The sequence below is a fragment of the Rhipicephalus sanguineus genome, chromosome 5 (assembly GCF_013339695.2).
Source record: "Rhipicephalus sanguineus isolate Rsan-2018 chromosome 5, BIME_Rsan_1.4, whole genome shotgun sequence".
In the NCBI taxonomy this organism is placed as follows: domain Eukaryota; kingdom Metazoa; phylum Arthropoda; class Arachnida; order Ixodida; family Ixodidae; genus Rhipicephalus; species Rhipicephalus sanguineus.
The window spans coordinates 16,636,366-16,653,895 of NC_051180.1; the positions used below are offsets into that span (position 1 = coordinate 16,636,366).

Consider the following 17,530-nt stretch of genomic DNA (forward strand, 5'->3'; position numbering starts at 1 on the left):
CGTTTGGTACCCTTACAAACGATGTGACCTAAAAATCCTTGATAGCGTTCAACGTAAAGCCATCCAATTCATATGCCGTAACTACAGCCGCAACTTCTCACCAACACAGGCTCTGCAATTACTGAACATTGTACCACTACATTCTCGTTATCGTATCGAATCTTTAAAACTATTATATACAGTCATCAACTCCTCTCCTGGCATCTTTGGGGGTAACTACATCGCATTTATGGAAGAAACTTGCACCCGCAGCTCCTACAACTTGAACATAAAGCCTTTATTTGCTCGTACTAACACATTCAAATTTAGTTTTTTCCCGCGTACAATAGACCTCTGGAATACCCTACCGGGCAGTATTCGTTCACTACCATTAAAGGATTTAATTAATGCCGCTATATAACCACTTAGAAAATATTTAAGGATCTTGTTTGTATTATGCAAAGTGATGTTTTCTTACGTATTGCTGTAATGTACTTCAGTTTTATTGTTGTTTTTTGCTCCGTTGTATTAGTTCTGTATAACTTATCCACTCCTGCTATTGCCCTGCATTAGGGCTGCAGCATATTTAAATAAATAAATAAATAAATAAATAAATAAATAAATAAATAAATAAATAAATAAATAAATAAATAAATAAATAAATAAATAATGAACTCCGGTCTAGCATCGATAAAGCAACACAGCTTTGTTCGACTAAATTTACTTACCTCCTCGGCGACTTCAATTTCCCCCTGATTGGTCACAGCTGTCCTCATCTGGGCCACGTACTACATACTACTGGGCCACATACTATGGGAGTGCTGGACCTTAGACGACAAAGCACACGGAAACCATGAGGAGACAGTATCGAACCGCAGGGTACGCTGGGAGGAGGCTCTGCTCAGCTCCGCAATCGAAGAAAAACTTTGGGCCGTCCAGAGAGCCGACGAAGCCGCCCGAGCCCAAGGGCTCGCGGCCGATGCCTAGGCCGGGGGATGAGGCCTACCCCAAGTCAAGTTCGCTGGACTTTATAAATAAAGTTATTTCTCTCTCTCTCTTCTTTCGTCCCGACGAGCGCGCTAGAAGCTAAGCAGGGAGGGATAGCATGGGGCAAAGAAGTTACGTCACGCACGCGTCATAACTTTGAGCATTTCTTTTTTTCTTCGAACGTGCGGCTTACTTTCAGTGTGATCGCGAGCGAGCGTGCGGGCACGTGGCGACCTCCCGCGGTGGCCGCACTAACTATACAGCTCACGATGCTCAAATCGGCCAATGGCCGAATATTTGGGTATATAGCGTGGTAATTTGGGTATATGACATCATTTGTAGAGAGAAGAGGGAACGATTTCTAGCTGATTTTGAGAATTAACTGTAAATTCCAGGCCTGGTACTGCGTTATAATGTTTGGCTCGCGTGGTCTCAGGATCCTCGACTACCAATCGGCAGTGCTTTCTGACCATGTTGAAAAAGTGTTGCAGGGCTCCTTTAAGTTCTTGCCATTGGATTGCAACTCACTATCTGGTCGACAAGCAGAGCAGTGACTCGCATCAATTACAAAAGCGACGAGCAGAAGCCGCCGACGGTGCAGTGTATAAAGAGCTGTCATACTAAGCAGCCTAAAGAATCTTACTAAATTGTTTCGTAAGGAAACTAGTATACTTTGGGCAAGAAACACAAAATGTTTTGAGATACCAACAGACATTTCATTCAAATGAAGCAGAGTTGATCGCGCTTAAGGAATTTTCGAGCGAACATTTCTGTGTATAGGCATTTGCTGCCACATTATATAGATCTATAATAACAAATTTGCATATGTATTGAGGTATCGACATACAGTTGGAAGATATTGTATCAGATACAATGATTACGGTAGTGTCTTGTATCTGTATCTCATATACTTCTTGCCCGAGTATCTTGTATCGTATCGCGATGCAGTTACGAAGTATCCTTACCAAGCCCTGTTGATAGTCGCAATATGAACCTATGTGTTAAGAAGGTAACAACATGTGTTCATGCGTTCATCTTTGTGGAACAGCGCTCACGAGACGACGACGAAGAAAGAAGGCACAGGACATGCCAAACATACCAGCTCGCTCAAGCTTTCATTCTTATGTGTTCATGCATGTAGCCTTGATTCTCCAGGAGCAATTGGGTTCCATTCAAAGGAAAGGCTTACGGGCTTTCATTTGAAAGTTGTTTCATTTGTGGCCTTACTAACCCACCTGCACAAACGCAGCTAGACTAGCAAGGCGACATGGTGTTGATACAAATTGCGACATGCTGCATGAGGAAAAAAAACATTTTATTCCTGAAATATGACAACAATTATTGCGCAAGAGCAACAATATCTTATAAGCAGGCACGATTTGGTATTGCTTTGCAGGGTTACAAAACACGTCTGCGGCAAAATAAGGCACATACGTAGTATCGTCATATCCCCCCCCCCCTACCTCATTTATGATCATCACGCCGTCTTTTAAGCACACTGTACACAAGCAACACAATAAATGAAAAGAATGCTTTACAAAACTCATCAGTGATCTCCTCACCCCTCACTTTCGTAATCCTCTACCGTCATTTCTATGTTTATTTACTACTAAAGATAAATATATCTAAATAAAGAAGTGCGCTATATCATCATTTCGCTTTTATTGGCACTTCGCTTTTATTGCAAGTTCCAGAGGATATGACTGTATAATCACACCGAAATAATAGCAGCGAAACTTCATAATGCCGTAATGTATGCAGTGGGTCCATTGGTACCACTAGGTTTCTATTTGACGGTAGCCTAGCAAATTGAACGGTACGTACTCACACGCATGAAAACGGCTGTACGGGCGCATTCGGTGTTCCAAGACCTGATTACTTTGATGTCACGTCATACAAAACTGCGAAATCATTCTTGTAAAATTCTAAAATGGCAGCGCCCATCAATCGAAAATAATATCGTCCATGCACGGGCCGGAAAACCAGCGAAAATGCTCCCGCGACGTCGGCTGTAAAGCTGGCTGCACCTTGTACTTGGGTGCACTAGGTGAAGCTTAACACTGCATTCTATAACTGCACAATGTTATAAGGCAACAGGACGCAAAAACAAAGGTGCTTTTAAGATTCGAGAAATTATAATAAGGGAGGTTGGTCGGTATCTCGTTGCCGTTGATAATTTTGCAAATCTAGGAATAATAATTAAAAAAAAACGAGTGGAACAGTATCGCGTTATTGAATGATATCTGAGAATTGGGTGTCGTTTCAAGCTCGGAACGTTGCTGGTCGTTCGGAATCAGACTAACAAAATCACCGAACGACTAAGAAAACAAAAAAAAATATATATAATTTTTAAAGAATACGAACGAACGGAGAGACATAATAGACGATACATGTCCAAGCTTTTCATAAACATATTTGCGCGGACGCATACACACATATAAATAGAGAGGAGAAAGCAACAAACGTCTCTATTCTTTCAAATGTTAATGTACATAACTCTGTTCGCCACAACGATGTATCAGAACTTTTGAAATCATCTGCAACGCGTTAAAATACAACGATGTTTTCAACAATATTTTCAATGCATAGAGCCATTCATTTATAAATAAATTATTCCCACACAGTTTAATGCCCATTATGCTATGACTTCCTAGTAATCCACGTGTTTAGTCCAAGCACATAGGTAAAAAAAGGCGTCTAAATAAAGTTGGAGGATTGGCTCGAAGCGTCGCATTCCTGCGAGTGTTGTCGAGGCCATTCTTTTTTTTTTCTCCTGTCTCTGCTGATCAGTCAATTGCAAACACAGTCACTGGCGAATCTGTGGTGCTGACGTTCAATGTAATAATTTATGTTCGCGGGCGCAGAGCATAACTGCTGAAACTCAAGTAATATTACGAGCTAATTAGGAACGATATAAAGCTTTATCACAGCTTTGACTTGCTCAGAAACACTGGAAGAACTTCGACAGTAGCAGCAGGACTGGTGGTGCCATTTTGAGATAGCACTGTCAACATTAATGCATTAGAAGTGTTCTTTAGGCGCAGTTTTTTTTCTTCTTCTTTTACGGCTAAAAGAGTGAGAGAGCCACAGGAATCTTCTGAGGGTCCTTGATGGTTGGCAGCAATAGATACATGTTCTGTTAATTAAAGATTAGGCGCTGTTTAATTTCAATTGGCATCACCACATATTGTTTAGGTCCCGTAGCATTTCTGCCATTTTTGTGCTACGTGAGCGCTATGCTAAAGATCTCCAGTGGCATGTCGCATCAGTGTCGTGTCATGTAATACCACGACATATAATCGCCAGGCCAATGTCTGCTTACTAAAAACTCAGCCGCTGTCTAGTATTTAACCGGTATGCTTCAAAACCTTATCACTTTTTCGCGGCATCCTAAGAGGAGTTAAATTTTTGGCGCTGTCAATCTCAACTGCACCAAGAGCATTACGCCGACGCCGAGTAGCCCTGAATATGAAAAATAGCGTCAACGCTGCCAGAAAATTGGCCTGCATGCATAAACGTAGCAGAATACGCTTCACTAGTAAAACTTTCTGCAGTTATTATTATTTTTTTGTGATTGCAGGTAACTTTCAACTTATGTCGCACCGCGACATTGACTAGCTCAGTACATGCGCCATTTTATGAAATGATTACTCACTAAAGCCGAGATATTGGTATGTAAAAGAAAAGCCAAGCGAAAAAAAAAACAAATATGTAAAATGCATAACACGGTGTAACCATGTGTACATACCTTCACAGCTACTCGTAAGCGATAAGGAAGGAATGTTTTCTTCTGTCAGCCTTTGCGAAAATCCTGACACCTCGTCCTCAAACCAAAGAAAAGCGCTTTCTTCAGGAAAGCACAAGCAATGCCTTATCTGATGCAAACGCAGCTTGAGGTATGGTGTAGCGGATATGCGAATATGTTATTTTGTAAGCTCGCTTGCGAACTTACGAAATTGTGTTAAAAATTACATAATAAACTGCTGTGTAGTTCAGTAGCTCGCGGTTAGTTTCACTCGTTCATATAATGTTTCTTCCTACTATTCCATAAAGAAGCCTTCCTCGAATTATGCGAAATAGCTATGACTAACGAGGCTGTAGTTAATTTCAAGCATTCACGGAAGTATACCTTACATACGAAAGACTGTGAACAAGCAGCCGGAATCACACGAGGTTTTATATAAAAAAAAAACAACGTTTTGCATAGACCATTCGTCGGTGACCAACTTGACCGCTGGCATTTAGCCACTCTTATTTATGAATATGTACATCGGAGCGCAATACTAGAGACTTTAGGAAGGCGTTTAGATCGGTAGAACTTATTTTGTCACTGGCTAGCACCTCAGCTGGCTTCTTTCATTATTGCCTGGCTAACACGTGTTAGCCAGTGACAAAATTAGTGGCAGCGGGTTGCTGCCATTATTGGCTGCGGCGAGTCGCTCTTAGCTGTGAAGGGCACTGTGAATCTGGTCCCTATTCCCATTAATTGTTGTAAAACAGACAACATATATTTCCGATTGTCAAACAACCGTCGGCAGTTTCAGTGGCGAAAAACAAGAAGACAAGTAAGCGAGCCCGCCCTATGTCCGTAGCGGGGGCTAGGCGGGCTGACTAGAACAACAATATACAGGTTTTGTACATGGCTCCAAGGCAAAATGGCGTGGCGGCGTGCAGAGGGCGACACAGCGGATGCGCTGCTGTCCTACTGGTAGACGAACTGCGCCGCCTGTGCGGTGCCGTCTCCGTGCCAGTAGGCGCCGTCAGCCGTCATGGTCACTTCCTTCACCTTGTCGCAATTGGCGAAATACTTGGGGCTGGGCGGCGAGAATGCGCTCGGGTTGCCAGTTGCAGAGTCGACCACCATGCCGTTGTTTCCCTGGCCTACTGCGCCGGCGGCGCCACCTCCGGCACCTCCTCCGTTGCCGCTCGGCCCTCCGTTCTCTACATCCTGTACCGCGATGTAAAGTACTTATTCATTTGCGCGGTTATATATTGTCATGGTAATAACATGGAAATATACATCGCCACCGACATGCTATTTACTATTACTCTACACTAAAAGCACGGGCGTGCGCACGGAAGGGAAAAGGGGGGGGGGGGGGCAGTTCCTCATAATCATCTACTAGGGATGCACCTTGTCTGCCCCATACATTTACTAAGTCATTCCATGTTATAAGTTAGTATATACATCGTACCCATGGGTCTGGCAAAGCGCTGCCATGCTATACAAGGACTTCACAACCCCTGTAAATAGCTGCGTTCATACCTTAAGCGACTTTTAAAAGGCCCCTAAACCACACAGAGGTCGAACTTTAGTTGTGGCGTTGCAGTTGTGCACGAGTCTTCAACAAACACGTAGCCGCGAGAATATTGGAAACGGCGCCGTAATAGCGGAGTTACACGCGTTTGATGATACAAAAGAGGCCCTCGCTCATTTCGCTTTCCTTCGCTATGCTCCGTTCATCGGCTCGTCTCTCCTCCTGGCCGAGTGCTCCTCCTCACCGTGCGAGGAGCAAGAGCAGCGAGCGCGCGTACCTACGAGCAGACAAAGAGATTCTTTTTGGGGATGGCATGACCAGTCGCGAATGTTGACGTCACAGCCGACGCTGGGGATCGGAGAAGAGAAGGGATTGTTTCTTAGAATTTGTGGAGCGCCCGCGGCTCGTAGCGCTGCCGCGTTTGGAGTTGTTAATCGTGACGGCATTCTGAACTCGATGCGCGCGTTTACTTGAAATGTTAAAAAAGATTATCAGGCCCTTTAAGGCGTTTACTTGTACGGTACCTCCTACTCACAGAAAAATGAAAAGTGCGAGCCAGTACAAAGAAATAACCATAGAGTCAGAGACACATGGTGCCGCGTTCTTCGTACCTGTCGTATCCAGCTGTAGTAGTTGGGTGCGGATGCCCACACAGATGATGAGAAAAAGGATGGGTCGTAGTGCTGGCCGCTAGCTGCGCCCGCCGAAGTCGATGACTGGGACGACAGCACTGACTCCAGCTGTCCGATGTACTTGATGGCCATCCTGAGAAGCAATAATTGCCGGTTAGTACCACCCTAGCCGCGTGACGCTTCACGAGTTCCGCAGTGAACGCCGTCAGGTGCGGAAAAACCACACGCGCGTTCAGCCTGTTTCAGACGTTAGAGAATGACCTTTTCTAGGCCAGTTTTTTAGGTCTTGAGAACCACTGGTCGGCAATACCCAAAAATAACTAGTGCGAAGCGTATTAGTTAAATCAATTAAATTGTTTTGCTGATCACTAGGATAGGTTGGACGTAGCTTTATAGCTTTAGAAGAAAGTACTAAAAATAAAGTCGACAGAGAACTGTAGGTATCGTCGTAACCACTTTTTAGAGGAAGAAAAAAGAGGGATCAGGCTGAAGAGAAACAGCTATCAAGAACATAACGCACAAAATTAAAGCTTTTTACACGATGATAATGACGATGATGACTATGATGTTGTGGCGAAGATGGTGATGACCTTTACTAATGGCGCGAGGAGTGAGCGCCAAACCTGAAGATAACAGTTTTTCTCGGACCGCCTTCGTCTTCGTCGCTTATTCTTCGCGCTGTAACCGTCGATTATATAGAGTAGAACAGTAAAAACTTCGGCATGTTGCTCAGGAAGCATGCAAGTACGCGTGAACTGCTGTACACTACATATGAGTGACTTGCCTGAGGGACTCTATCTTGGAGAACTTCTTTCCGGGCGGCTTGCAGAAGGGTAGCTTTTCTCGGAGAAGGTCGAAGGCGCGGTTCATGTCGCGCATGCGGCTCCGCTCGCGGTCGCACGCGTTGCGTTTCTGCTCCTCCCGGCTCAGCGTGCTCGAACTGCGAGCTGCGTGTGCAAAGAATACGAGTGAGCATTAGTGGTGAATACGGACATTTAGAGAGAGATAAATGCTTTAATGAAATGCTGGAGACGTTGGCCTGGCTATTCTCCTGACATGCTACTCCAGGTGACGGGTGATGATTACGGTATATACACTGATAAAAACATAGGAGCACATACAGCCACTCATTACACAATTCGCAAAGTTTCGTTGTGGCTCGTGTCCCGCAAGAACGACAGCTGCGCTTTCGTGGCGCGTAACGCACAGGTGATGCCTTTCCATGGGCCCAGAATATGCCGTAGTTTTAAGCACGAGTCCCAAGCGCTTTTGTTTGGAGACATGCTCTATAGAGGACATTGTGCAAATAGCTGGCATAATTCCTTCACTCAAGAAGCAGGAAAGACATAATGAATATTTTAGTCATATGTATACTGAGCGTTGTCGTTATGTATGGCACTTACAATTTGCACAGACGAGATATTTGGTAGCGAGTTTAGCTTAGTACGACGTATACGCATGCATTGCTTTCCAGTCTGTTTTTTTTTTTTTTTCTCAGACTGAATTTGATGCGCAAACTCTGCAGCAAGGTCACTCAGAGTGTGTTGATTTCGTGTTGGCGCGCCATATCGAGTGTGGAGGATCATCGACACATTCGACTTTACGACACCTTACTGGTGAGAGAGCGACCAAGCAGGAGCGTGAAACGATAAACTTGGGGCGCAAAACTCATTCAGAGATTTGTTTCATTAAAGTGGGCGTTCTATTTATTTGTCACGTACAAGGCGTAGGCAGAAATTTTTTTCGGAGAGGGGGGGGGGGCTTGGTCTGAAGTGGGGGCTGGGCAGGCAGATGTGGTCGAGTGTCATTTTGTGCTCTGTATGCCACGGCAAAAAAAAAAAAAAGATCGGGGAGGGGGGGGGGGTGCACGGGCCCGGTGTGCCACCCCATGGCTACGCCACTGGTCACGCGTACTGATAATATTCAGATACTGCTTTTCGTTTTCCTGCTTAATGCCGGAGAGAAGATAGTCGTGAACTGAAACTACTGTGAAGGCAGTCCAGACGTGGGGTTAGATATAGGCCTCGAGTGGTGTACATTATTCAAGAACAACAGCGCTAAAAAATACAAAGACCAAGAAAGACACGACATATGCGCCCGTGTCGTGTCTTTCTTGGTCCTTGTCTTTTTAGTGCTGTTGTTGATGAATAATGAATTCCAACCCACTAGCTCAAGTATCTCTTATAGTGCTCGAGTGGTGTAAATGGCACAACGGGTTTTGAGGTACATTTGCGCATACGCGGACGCGGAAAAGGTTGCATGCTATCCTGGCATGCTGAAATCCCGGCATGCTATCAAAAAGCATTGCTTAAACGTAATTTATTCGTTTTGTCATGTCAAAAAAAAGAAAGAAAGAAGAGTTCATTGCATATATACATTCGAAGCCACCACCACGTCACACTCTGTCCATGCCCCCGTTTCCTCCTCCTATTTTCCCGCAGTGTAATGCCCTTGTACCTGCAGCTTTGGACGACGGTTTGGCTGCCCGCTAGCGGTATACGAGAAAAGCCGGTATAGTTTGTGTGTGTGTGTGTGTGTGTGTGTGTGTGTGTGTGTGTGTGTGTGTGTGTGTGTGTGTGTGTGTGTGTGTGTGTGTGTGTGTGTGTGTGTGTGTGTGTGTGTGTGTGTGTGTGTGTGTCAGTGTGAGTGCTTGCTAGAGAGAAAGAAAGGAAGAGGAGGCAAGTGGGCAGCAGCCGCACGCGCGCGTGTACCGGGCTTTGACGCCGCGCTTCGCTCCGACCGGCCGCGCAGCTGCGGAGGCGGAGCTTAGTGCTTCACGAGTACGCGCTGCTGTTGTAGGCGAAAAAGAACATCGGCTGCGTCTGAGCGTGTGTGTGTGCGTGCTTGCAAGTGTACATGTGTGTGTGCGCGTGGTTGCCTGGAAAGGTTTCTGCTTGCTGCTTCTCCGAATGTGGGGAACAATGGAAAACCTTTACAAATAGTGCACCGAAAGCGGGCCTACGCCGTCGTAATTGCGTATACACGACCTGCTCACGCCCATTATCTCTGAAACTTAATTGTTAAAAACACCGTGGCAGAATAGCGAACCGAGATGTGTTGGATTCGGTGTAGTCGATCTTGAATTCATCCTATATGACAGAAAAAAATAATTGCGTACATAAGCCTTTAGATTGGTGTGAAAGGCGTGCAGGCACTGACGCACGAGAAGGGAGAAAGGCAACACAAACGCCACTAGCCCGAATTTCTGCCCTTTTATGCTTCCTTTGTAGTGCACTGAGCGCGAGGACAACTTGCATGTCGTTGGCCTAGATGATGTGTGTTTGATAGCATAATTGTCGCTAAAAGGATGCACGCAGACAGATGAGCACAATGACGGCGAAAAGGGCGGCATTTCCAACTGAATTTATGTGTATCATGATACAGAGAATATACAAGGAAAAAACAACGCATGCGCCTAAAAGCACAAACATATCGCACGGGGCAACCAACGCTCAAGGAACCTAATCTCCGAAGAGTGCAGTTGTAACGATAGTTCACTAATACACGCATCATCCACCTTCTAAATATAAAAGGCTTCCAAAGATTCACGAGTCGTTTGTTGATTGCTCCTACCGAGGGTCTTAACGTTATAAAATCGCGGTTCACACTTGCACACTTTGCAGTGCGCAGACGAATACGCAAGTTCATTACCTTTGTTTAGAGTTAGCTCGTGTTCCCTGGTTCGTATATTAACACAGCATACAATCTGTCCAACATAAGACTTGCCACACGTCAGGGGGATCTCGTATACCACTCCTGTCTCACATCTGGTTTCATAGCACCGTGTTTCGTGCCACAGCCTTGCCTTGCGGTCTTGTCCCGTCACCAGAGATACAGGAGCACAGATGACCCAGCTTCGCCGAGGCTGACAAGGCGAGTGATACACCATACCTGCCTGCCACCTTCTTGATGTTGTGGTTAAGCAGTTTCTAGAACTGGCGTGGCTCTGTGGTAGAATACCTGACTGCCACGCAGAATGCTTGGGTATGATGCCTGCTGGGATCCTAATTTTTATTCTTTGCATTCGTCGGGTCAACGCTGTCGATGTCGGTTTTTCTTAACACTCTCGCATTTAAATTACCCATGTCTGTTCTCGCCGCTCCTATAGATATAAACTGTCAATCACCTGTGGCACATACCCGTATACCGCAGCCCGTGGTAAACGGGTATGTGCCACACGTGTCTGGCGGAATGGGTTTGACGACGAACGCGACAGGATTTTCACGTTATTCATGCCATGACCAGACAGTCATATTCGTCAAACCCTCTTACCCTCCCGTGCCAATTTGGTCTACACCAAGTTAAGGAGGCGATCACGAGAGCACCCAGTAGGTAGAGGTAGGTAGGTAGGTGGAAACAAACGCTCAAAGTGCCTTGGGTTCGCTAAGAAATGCTTCGAATTTAACAAACAGACAAAATTTGCACACGAATGGCTGTTTTTCATCCGTTTCGCTTCCCTTAATTGCGTTCTTGTTTGCACGCCTTACTTTTATTCTGCGATAAGTCTCTACAAGCTAGCTGAACTTTCTGCCACTCTAATATTTTAATTGTTGTTTGTTCTCGTTCTTCTTCTTCATCATTATTATTATTATTATTATTATTATTATTATTATTATTATTATTATTATTATTATTATTATTATTATTATTATTATTATTATTATTATTATTATTATTATTATAAGTCGTCAATTCCAGTGGTAACGTCTTAGACCTGTGTGTGTCAAACAATCAACCCCTTGAAGTTTCCCGCTCCGACATCTCTCTTGTACGTCCTGACAAATTCCACCCACCACTTAACGTAAGATTATCCGCATCAGCCGAACAACGAGCTTCAGCAGTTACGTAAACAAATCTCCGAGATTTGCCTTCAAGCGAGGTGATTACACGGGCCTCTATCATCACTTGTCCACCGTTGAGTGGTCACAGGTTACTGACAAACCAAATGTTGATGACCAGGTTGATCGGTTTACGCAGCTTGTACTGAGCAGCATGCGTAATTTTATTCCCCAATATACACCTAAACGACGTAAATATCCCCACTGGTTCTCTTTGGAACTTATCAGTGCACTGAAGCATAAAGATCACGCACACAGGAAATCTAAATGTTCTCCATTCAGCGAGTGGAAGGAAGAGTTCAGCTTCTTTCGAACTCCCTCTAAACGCCTATATAAACGGGATCATAGTTTGTATATTGAATTCTTAGAAAAAAGCGCCCATGACAGGCCGGCTGAGTTTTGGAAGTATGTTCGTAAACGGTTGAGCAAAAGCGGAGAGTCCTTCAGACTACTGGACTCAAATGGGGTAGAAGTCCATGCCGTCGCTGACTGTTTTGCCACGCATTTCTCATCCGTTTATAAGGCCTCAGACACTAGCACTGATATCAGGCAACATCCCAAGGCAGTTAGCTCATCCAGTGCTTTGTCGCTGGATGAAAATCTTATCTGCGAATGCATTAAGCGCTTAAAACCATCATTATCATGTGGCCAAGATGGCATCCCCTCCGCCATACTAAAAGCTTATGGTAGTATATTTGCCCCAGTACTGACTACGATATTTAATAACTGCCTGGACACTTCCACATTTCCTAGCATGTGGAAAACTGCTCGTGTTTTCCCAGTATTTAAGTCGGGCTCTAAAACAGATGCTTCTAATTATCGCCCGATTTCTCTACTATGTGCCACATCAAAGATCTTCGAGCTGGCTCTTCACAACATATTGTCTTTTAGTGTGAAAAACTCATTGATTCCTAATCAACATTGTTTTCTCGCTGGCCGCTCAACTACCACAAATCTCGCTAGTTTCATGACGCAGGTCTCCACACCTATTTCTCAGAGAGGACAGGTTGACGTAATTTACTGTGACCTGAGCAAGGCTTTTGACGTAGTCAGCCACAAACTGATTATGGTTAAACTTGCGCACTTTGATGTTGACTTGTCGGTGGTGAATCTCCTGCAGAGCTATCTGCTCAATAGATATTGTTATGTAGCCGTAAATGGCCAAACGTCTTCTTTGTATAAAGTGACTAGTGGGGTCCCTCAAGGGTCGGTATTAGGCCCACTCCTATTTTTAATTTACGTTAATGATGTTTCTTTTGCCATTCGTAATTCTTCTTTCCTCTTGTATGCCGATGACATCAAGATTTTTAAGGAAATTCATTCAGTTAACGACTGTCGATTGCTGCAGTCAGACTTGCGCTCTTTTTCCGAATGGTGCGACGGTAATAACCTTTCTCTGAATACCTCGAAGACAAAATTCATGTCTATCACTCGCAAAACATCTAGCGTGTCATTTCAATACTCTGTCAATTCTGTGTCCTTATGCAACGTTTATGAGATCAGTGATCTTGGTGGTGTTGTTGACAGCGCGTTAAACTTTTCTGCTCACGTTAAGCGGGCTGCTATGCGGGGCCTTCGTTCTCTCGGATGTGTTTGTAGAATATGTCGAGAATTCAGGTCTCCCATGGCCCTCCACAAGTTGTACACGGCAATATGTCTTCCACAACTTGAGTATGCGTCCGTGATATGGAATGGCATTGCTTAATCCAGCGGTAACACCATTGAACGAGTCCAGAAAAAATTCCTCAGTATATATAACCATCGCTTTGCTAAAAAAGACTCTGGATCTCGTTCAAATACTGCTGAATTATTATCACTGCCATCACTTCACTGCCGACGAAATCGTTCTGACCTCTTATTTCTTTACAAGCTAGTCCACAGTATCATATCCTGCCCTGTACTTCTCAATTGTGTTAATTTTCGAATTCCGCGTAAGTTAACCAGAGAGAACAGACCGTTTCATGTACCCGCCTGCTTCTTCCCACACTCTACCGTTCACAGGATACAAAGTCTCTATAATGTTAATTTTCTTGATCTTGACGTTTTTCATAGTCCACAATCATTGTTTTTATCCGAGCTTTGCACTGTTTTGACATAGTGTGACACAATGTACAAAGTATTCCCTTCTTAGTCTTTCCGCATAGTTGTATATATGCAATCTAATTTTTTATTCCCCGTCAATATTTCTCGTGTTGTCTTATTTTACTCCTCCCCTTTTGTGTTCATTTCGCTTTGTCTACGTGTTTTTGCTCTTTTTATTTCTGAAAACTGTCTGTATTGTATTGTTTATTTTTGTTGTTTTTTTTTTGCGTGCGCCTGCACAAAGACCTTACGGTTGTTCCTGGGCACGTTAAATAAATAAATGATTGATTGATTATGCAGGAGCAATAACCTCTCCCTAAATATTTCAAAAACCAAGGTAATGAATTTCACTCGAAAAACATTTAGTGTGTCTTATTTATATTCTGTCAATTCTGTGTCGTTGTGTAAGGTATGTGAGATCAATGATCTAGGTGTTCTTTTTGATAGCACCTTACACTTTTCTGCTCACGCTAAGCATGTTGCTTTGCGAGGTCTTCGCACCCTAGGCTGTGTTTGCACAATGTCTAGAGATTCCGTTCTCCTACGCCCTTCCGGATATTGTACACCGCGCTATGTCTTCCTCAACTTGAGTATGCATCTGTGATCTGGAATGGCATTCATAATTCCAGCAGCAACGCCATTTAGCGAGCCCAGAAAAAATTCCTAAGCATTTACAACCATAGTTTCGCTGGAAATGACTCTGGATCTCGTTCTAACACTGCTGGATTATTATCATTGCCATCACTTTGCTGCCGACGAAATCGCGCTGATCTGTTATTTCTTTACAAGCTTGTGCATGGTATCATATCCTGCCCTGTACTGCTCAACCGTCTTAATTTCCGAATTCCACGTAAGCTGACCAGAGAGAATAGACCTTTTCATGTAACCGCCTGCCTCTGTGAACATTCGACCATTGGCAGGATACAACGTCTTTACAATGCTTACTTTTTGGAGCTCGATGTTTTTCACAGCTCCCAGTCGTTGTTCTGCTCCGAGCTTTGCACTGTACTTACATAGCCTCGTACACTGTTGACATTTTTTTTTCTGCCTGCGCATAGTTGTATATGTGCAATTTTACAACGTTTGTTATCCCTGATATTTTATTATGAATGTTGGCCTTTGTTTTTTGTTTTTTTGCGTGCGCCAGTACAAAGACCTTACGGTTGTTCCTGGGCACGTTAAATAAACGTTTGATTATTATTATTATTATTATTATTATTATTATTATTATTATTATTATTATTATTATTATTATTATTATTATTATTATTATTATTATTATTATTATTATTATTATTATTATTCCTCTTTGCGCACTTATAATATTTAGGACTGCCGCTGCGACTGGTGAATGCGTATTTTGCTCGAGATACTACAAGAATGTGACCCTGGCCCCGCTACTCAGTTTGGTGCACGAGTTTCCAGGATTCGAAATTTTCACCAAACGCTACAGAGTATGTCTTCTTAATCGAAGAACAACAAGCTACGCGAGTGAAGCGGCTTCGCTTTCATATTTCCTGCCCCGGTTCGCAATCGACAATCCGTTCTCAGGTTGATGCCTATTCAGTCGCCTCGCATGTTCTAAAGAGTAGCTAATGCAATAAATAAATATTCTCTAACACAATGCAACGCTATTTTTACAAGAAAGCGAGTCAAACGCTTTCACGATATAGCGAGAAATTTCGCGCCCGTGCTTACAGCTATGAAACGTGTTCTGTGTTCGTTATTTGCTCACGCAGTTTCTTAGAAGGGTAACTATATGTTTAGTTTGTACTAAAATATTTAAGTAACGTGTGACATGTCCTTTCCAACCAGTGTACACCGCATCAATAAGTCGAGGTCTTCGAACTGCAATTCCGTTCAGCTGTCGTGATGTTGCTCTTTCTCTTGCGTAACAACGTCTTACAGACAAGGACAAAAATCGTGAGAAGCGACGGGGCAGACGCCGATACCTGAGTCTAACCAACTCTCCCCATAAATCAGTTTGTTTTCTTTTTGATGCATTAGATGCCCAATTCACACAGAGTTTTGCATTTTTAGTACATAGTTTACTATTGTTAACTGTCCATGTATATATTGTGCTGCCCGTCGAATCTTCATGCCACCGATGCCACTGACATGCACAGAGAATTGTTAGTTTTCTTTACCTTGAGGCGAGAGCAAAATCATGTCAGAGTCTCGGCTCATAGGCCTGAACAACCTAATAAATTTTAGTTTCAATTAAAAAAAATCATTCTATGTACACAACACATATTTTATCAGGCTCTCACCACCATCACTACCACTAATATCACCATCATCACCACTACTACAGCCTTGACTGTATTCGTTCCGACAGGATTTATCATTTAAGTTCTAAAAACTTCATTCATAATGTGTGTGTACTTTAATATATTGTTCGTGTTGAATCCAACAATGCTGATGCCCGAAAGAAATTTTCATAACTTTGCACTAAAATAGCAGGAAAATACGCCCTAATCACCTAAATGCGCGTGTTTTGAAATAAAAATTTTACAAACGGTGGCAAGGTATCTTACACAGGACGGCCGACGTTTCGATAGGCGGCACGGAATGGGTCATGTCTCGTACGTTCATTGATACGCTGGCTGCGCCATACGCTTTTGTCTGGGATATGAAGGACCTGGAGTTCGTAGTCGGTTGAACCGTCTGTTTGATGGATGCAGCAGTGCAAACACCACACGTAGCCACCGAAAATATTGTTCCCATGTAAATGAACTCGTCATTCTCGTAAACGTAATGTTACGTTGAATTGTTATTTATGTTAACCGTCTGTGACAATAAATTTTTCTAAACACAAGAAACGCGTCCGAAAATCCTCAAACGTAAAAGAAATGGAATGTCTGCTTGCCGCCTTAATAATCACTTCTGCAGAGGCAGACAGCTTCAGATGACCAGAGACTTAAATTGCGGCAGTAAAAAAGATAATTTAAATTAATCAAATTTTTAATTAATCCTCGACTTCGCAAAGCAGGTGAGAACAAGATTCTATCAGTGCGAATAAATGTCAATGCATGCAAAAGCGCGCCATAGTGGTCCGTCAAAGCGTGGTGGGTGCTTCCACATGCTGCGCGCAGCGACGACAGAAATAACAGCGCTTGGTCGGTCTCTGTCCTGTTGTCCTGTGGTTCGCGCGGTTTCTCGTTTTCTAGGAATGGCTTACTCATTGTTCAAATGCTTCGCGCTGATGACGAAAGGCTCGGAGTGGGCGGGGTCGCCTTCAGAGAGTTTGTGCAAACCGCCGTATATAGTAATTGCGCGCTACGTTAAAGCCGCTATGAAATCGAAGAGCAGAAAGGTGCACGGGAGTCGGTAAGCATTAATTATAACATTAATTAGGTAATTAGTCATGAAAGGTACGTGAGTCGGCCGGCTATGGTTCTCCACCGCCCATAAAAATGTTTATTCGTATGTGGATATAACTGTATAAAAAAACGAGGTACTCGAGTTCTCTTATTCAACTCACTCATTTTTCTTCGGGGGCCTCGGATTTTGATAGTTCTGATGTCATGAGACAACATTTGATGGTTTATGCATACACTGTCTGAGTTGAAAGGACTAAAGGCAGATTAGCTGTACCTGACTGAGGTCCATCCACCCATACATACGCTCAGGAGCAGTGACAGAAACAGCAAAAATATCACAGACAATAGTAGAAAATATTAAAAACAATGCGATAATAGCAAAAAAATAAATTAATAGCTAACACCCTGTATTTTTAAGCTCACGTATACTA

The 17,530-nt window shown here is 43.5% G+C and overlaps 1 protein-coding gene across 1 annotated transcript in view; it reads right to left on the minus strand.

Annotated features, from left to right (window-relative positions):
• Positions 1–2,264: 2,264 nt before the first annotated feature.
• The window catches only part of LOC119393288 (uncharacterized), a 32,559-nt gene continuing 17,293 nt past the window's right edge, over positions 2,265–17,530 (minus strand). The window contains exons 3-5 of the mRNA XM_037660221.2: positions 7,641–7,803; positions 6,836–6,989; positions 2,265–5,914 (exon numbers count right to left, since the gene is read on the minus strand). Of these exons, the coding sequence (XP_037516149.1) occupies positions 5,669–5,914; positions 6,836–6,989; positions 7,641–7,803 (563 nt within the window). The 3' untranslated portion in view covers positions 2,265–5,668. The remainder of the gene's footprint in view (positions 5,915–6,835; positions 6,990–7,640; positions 7,804–17,530) is intronic.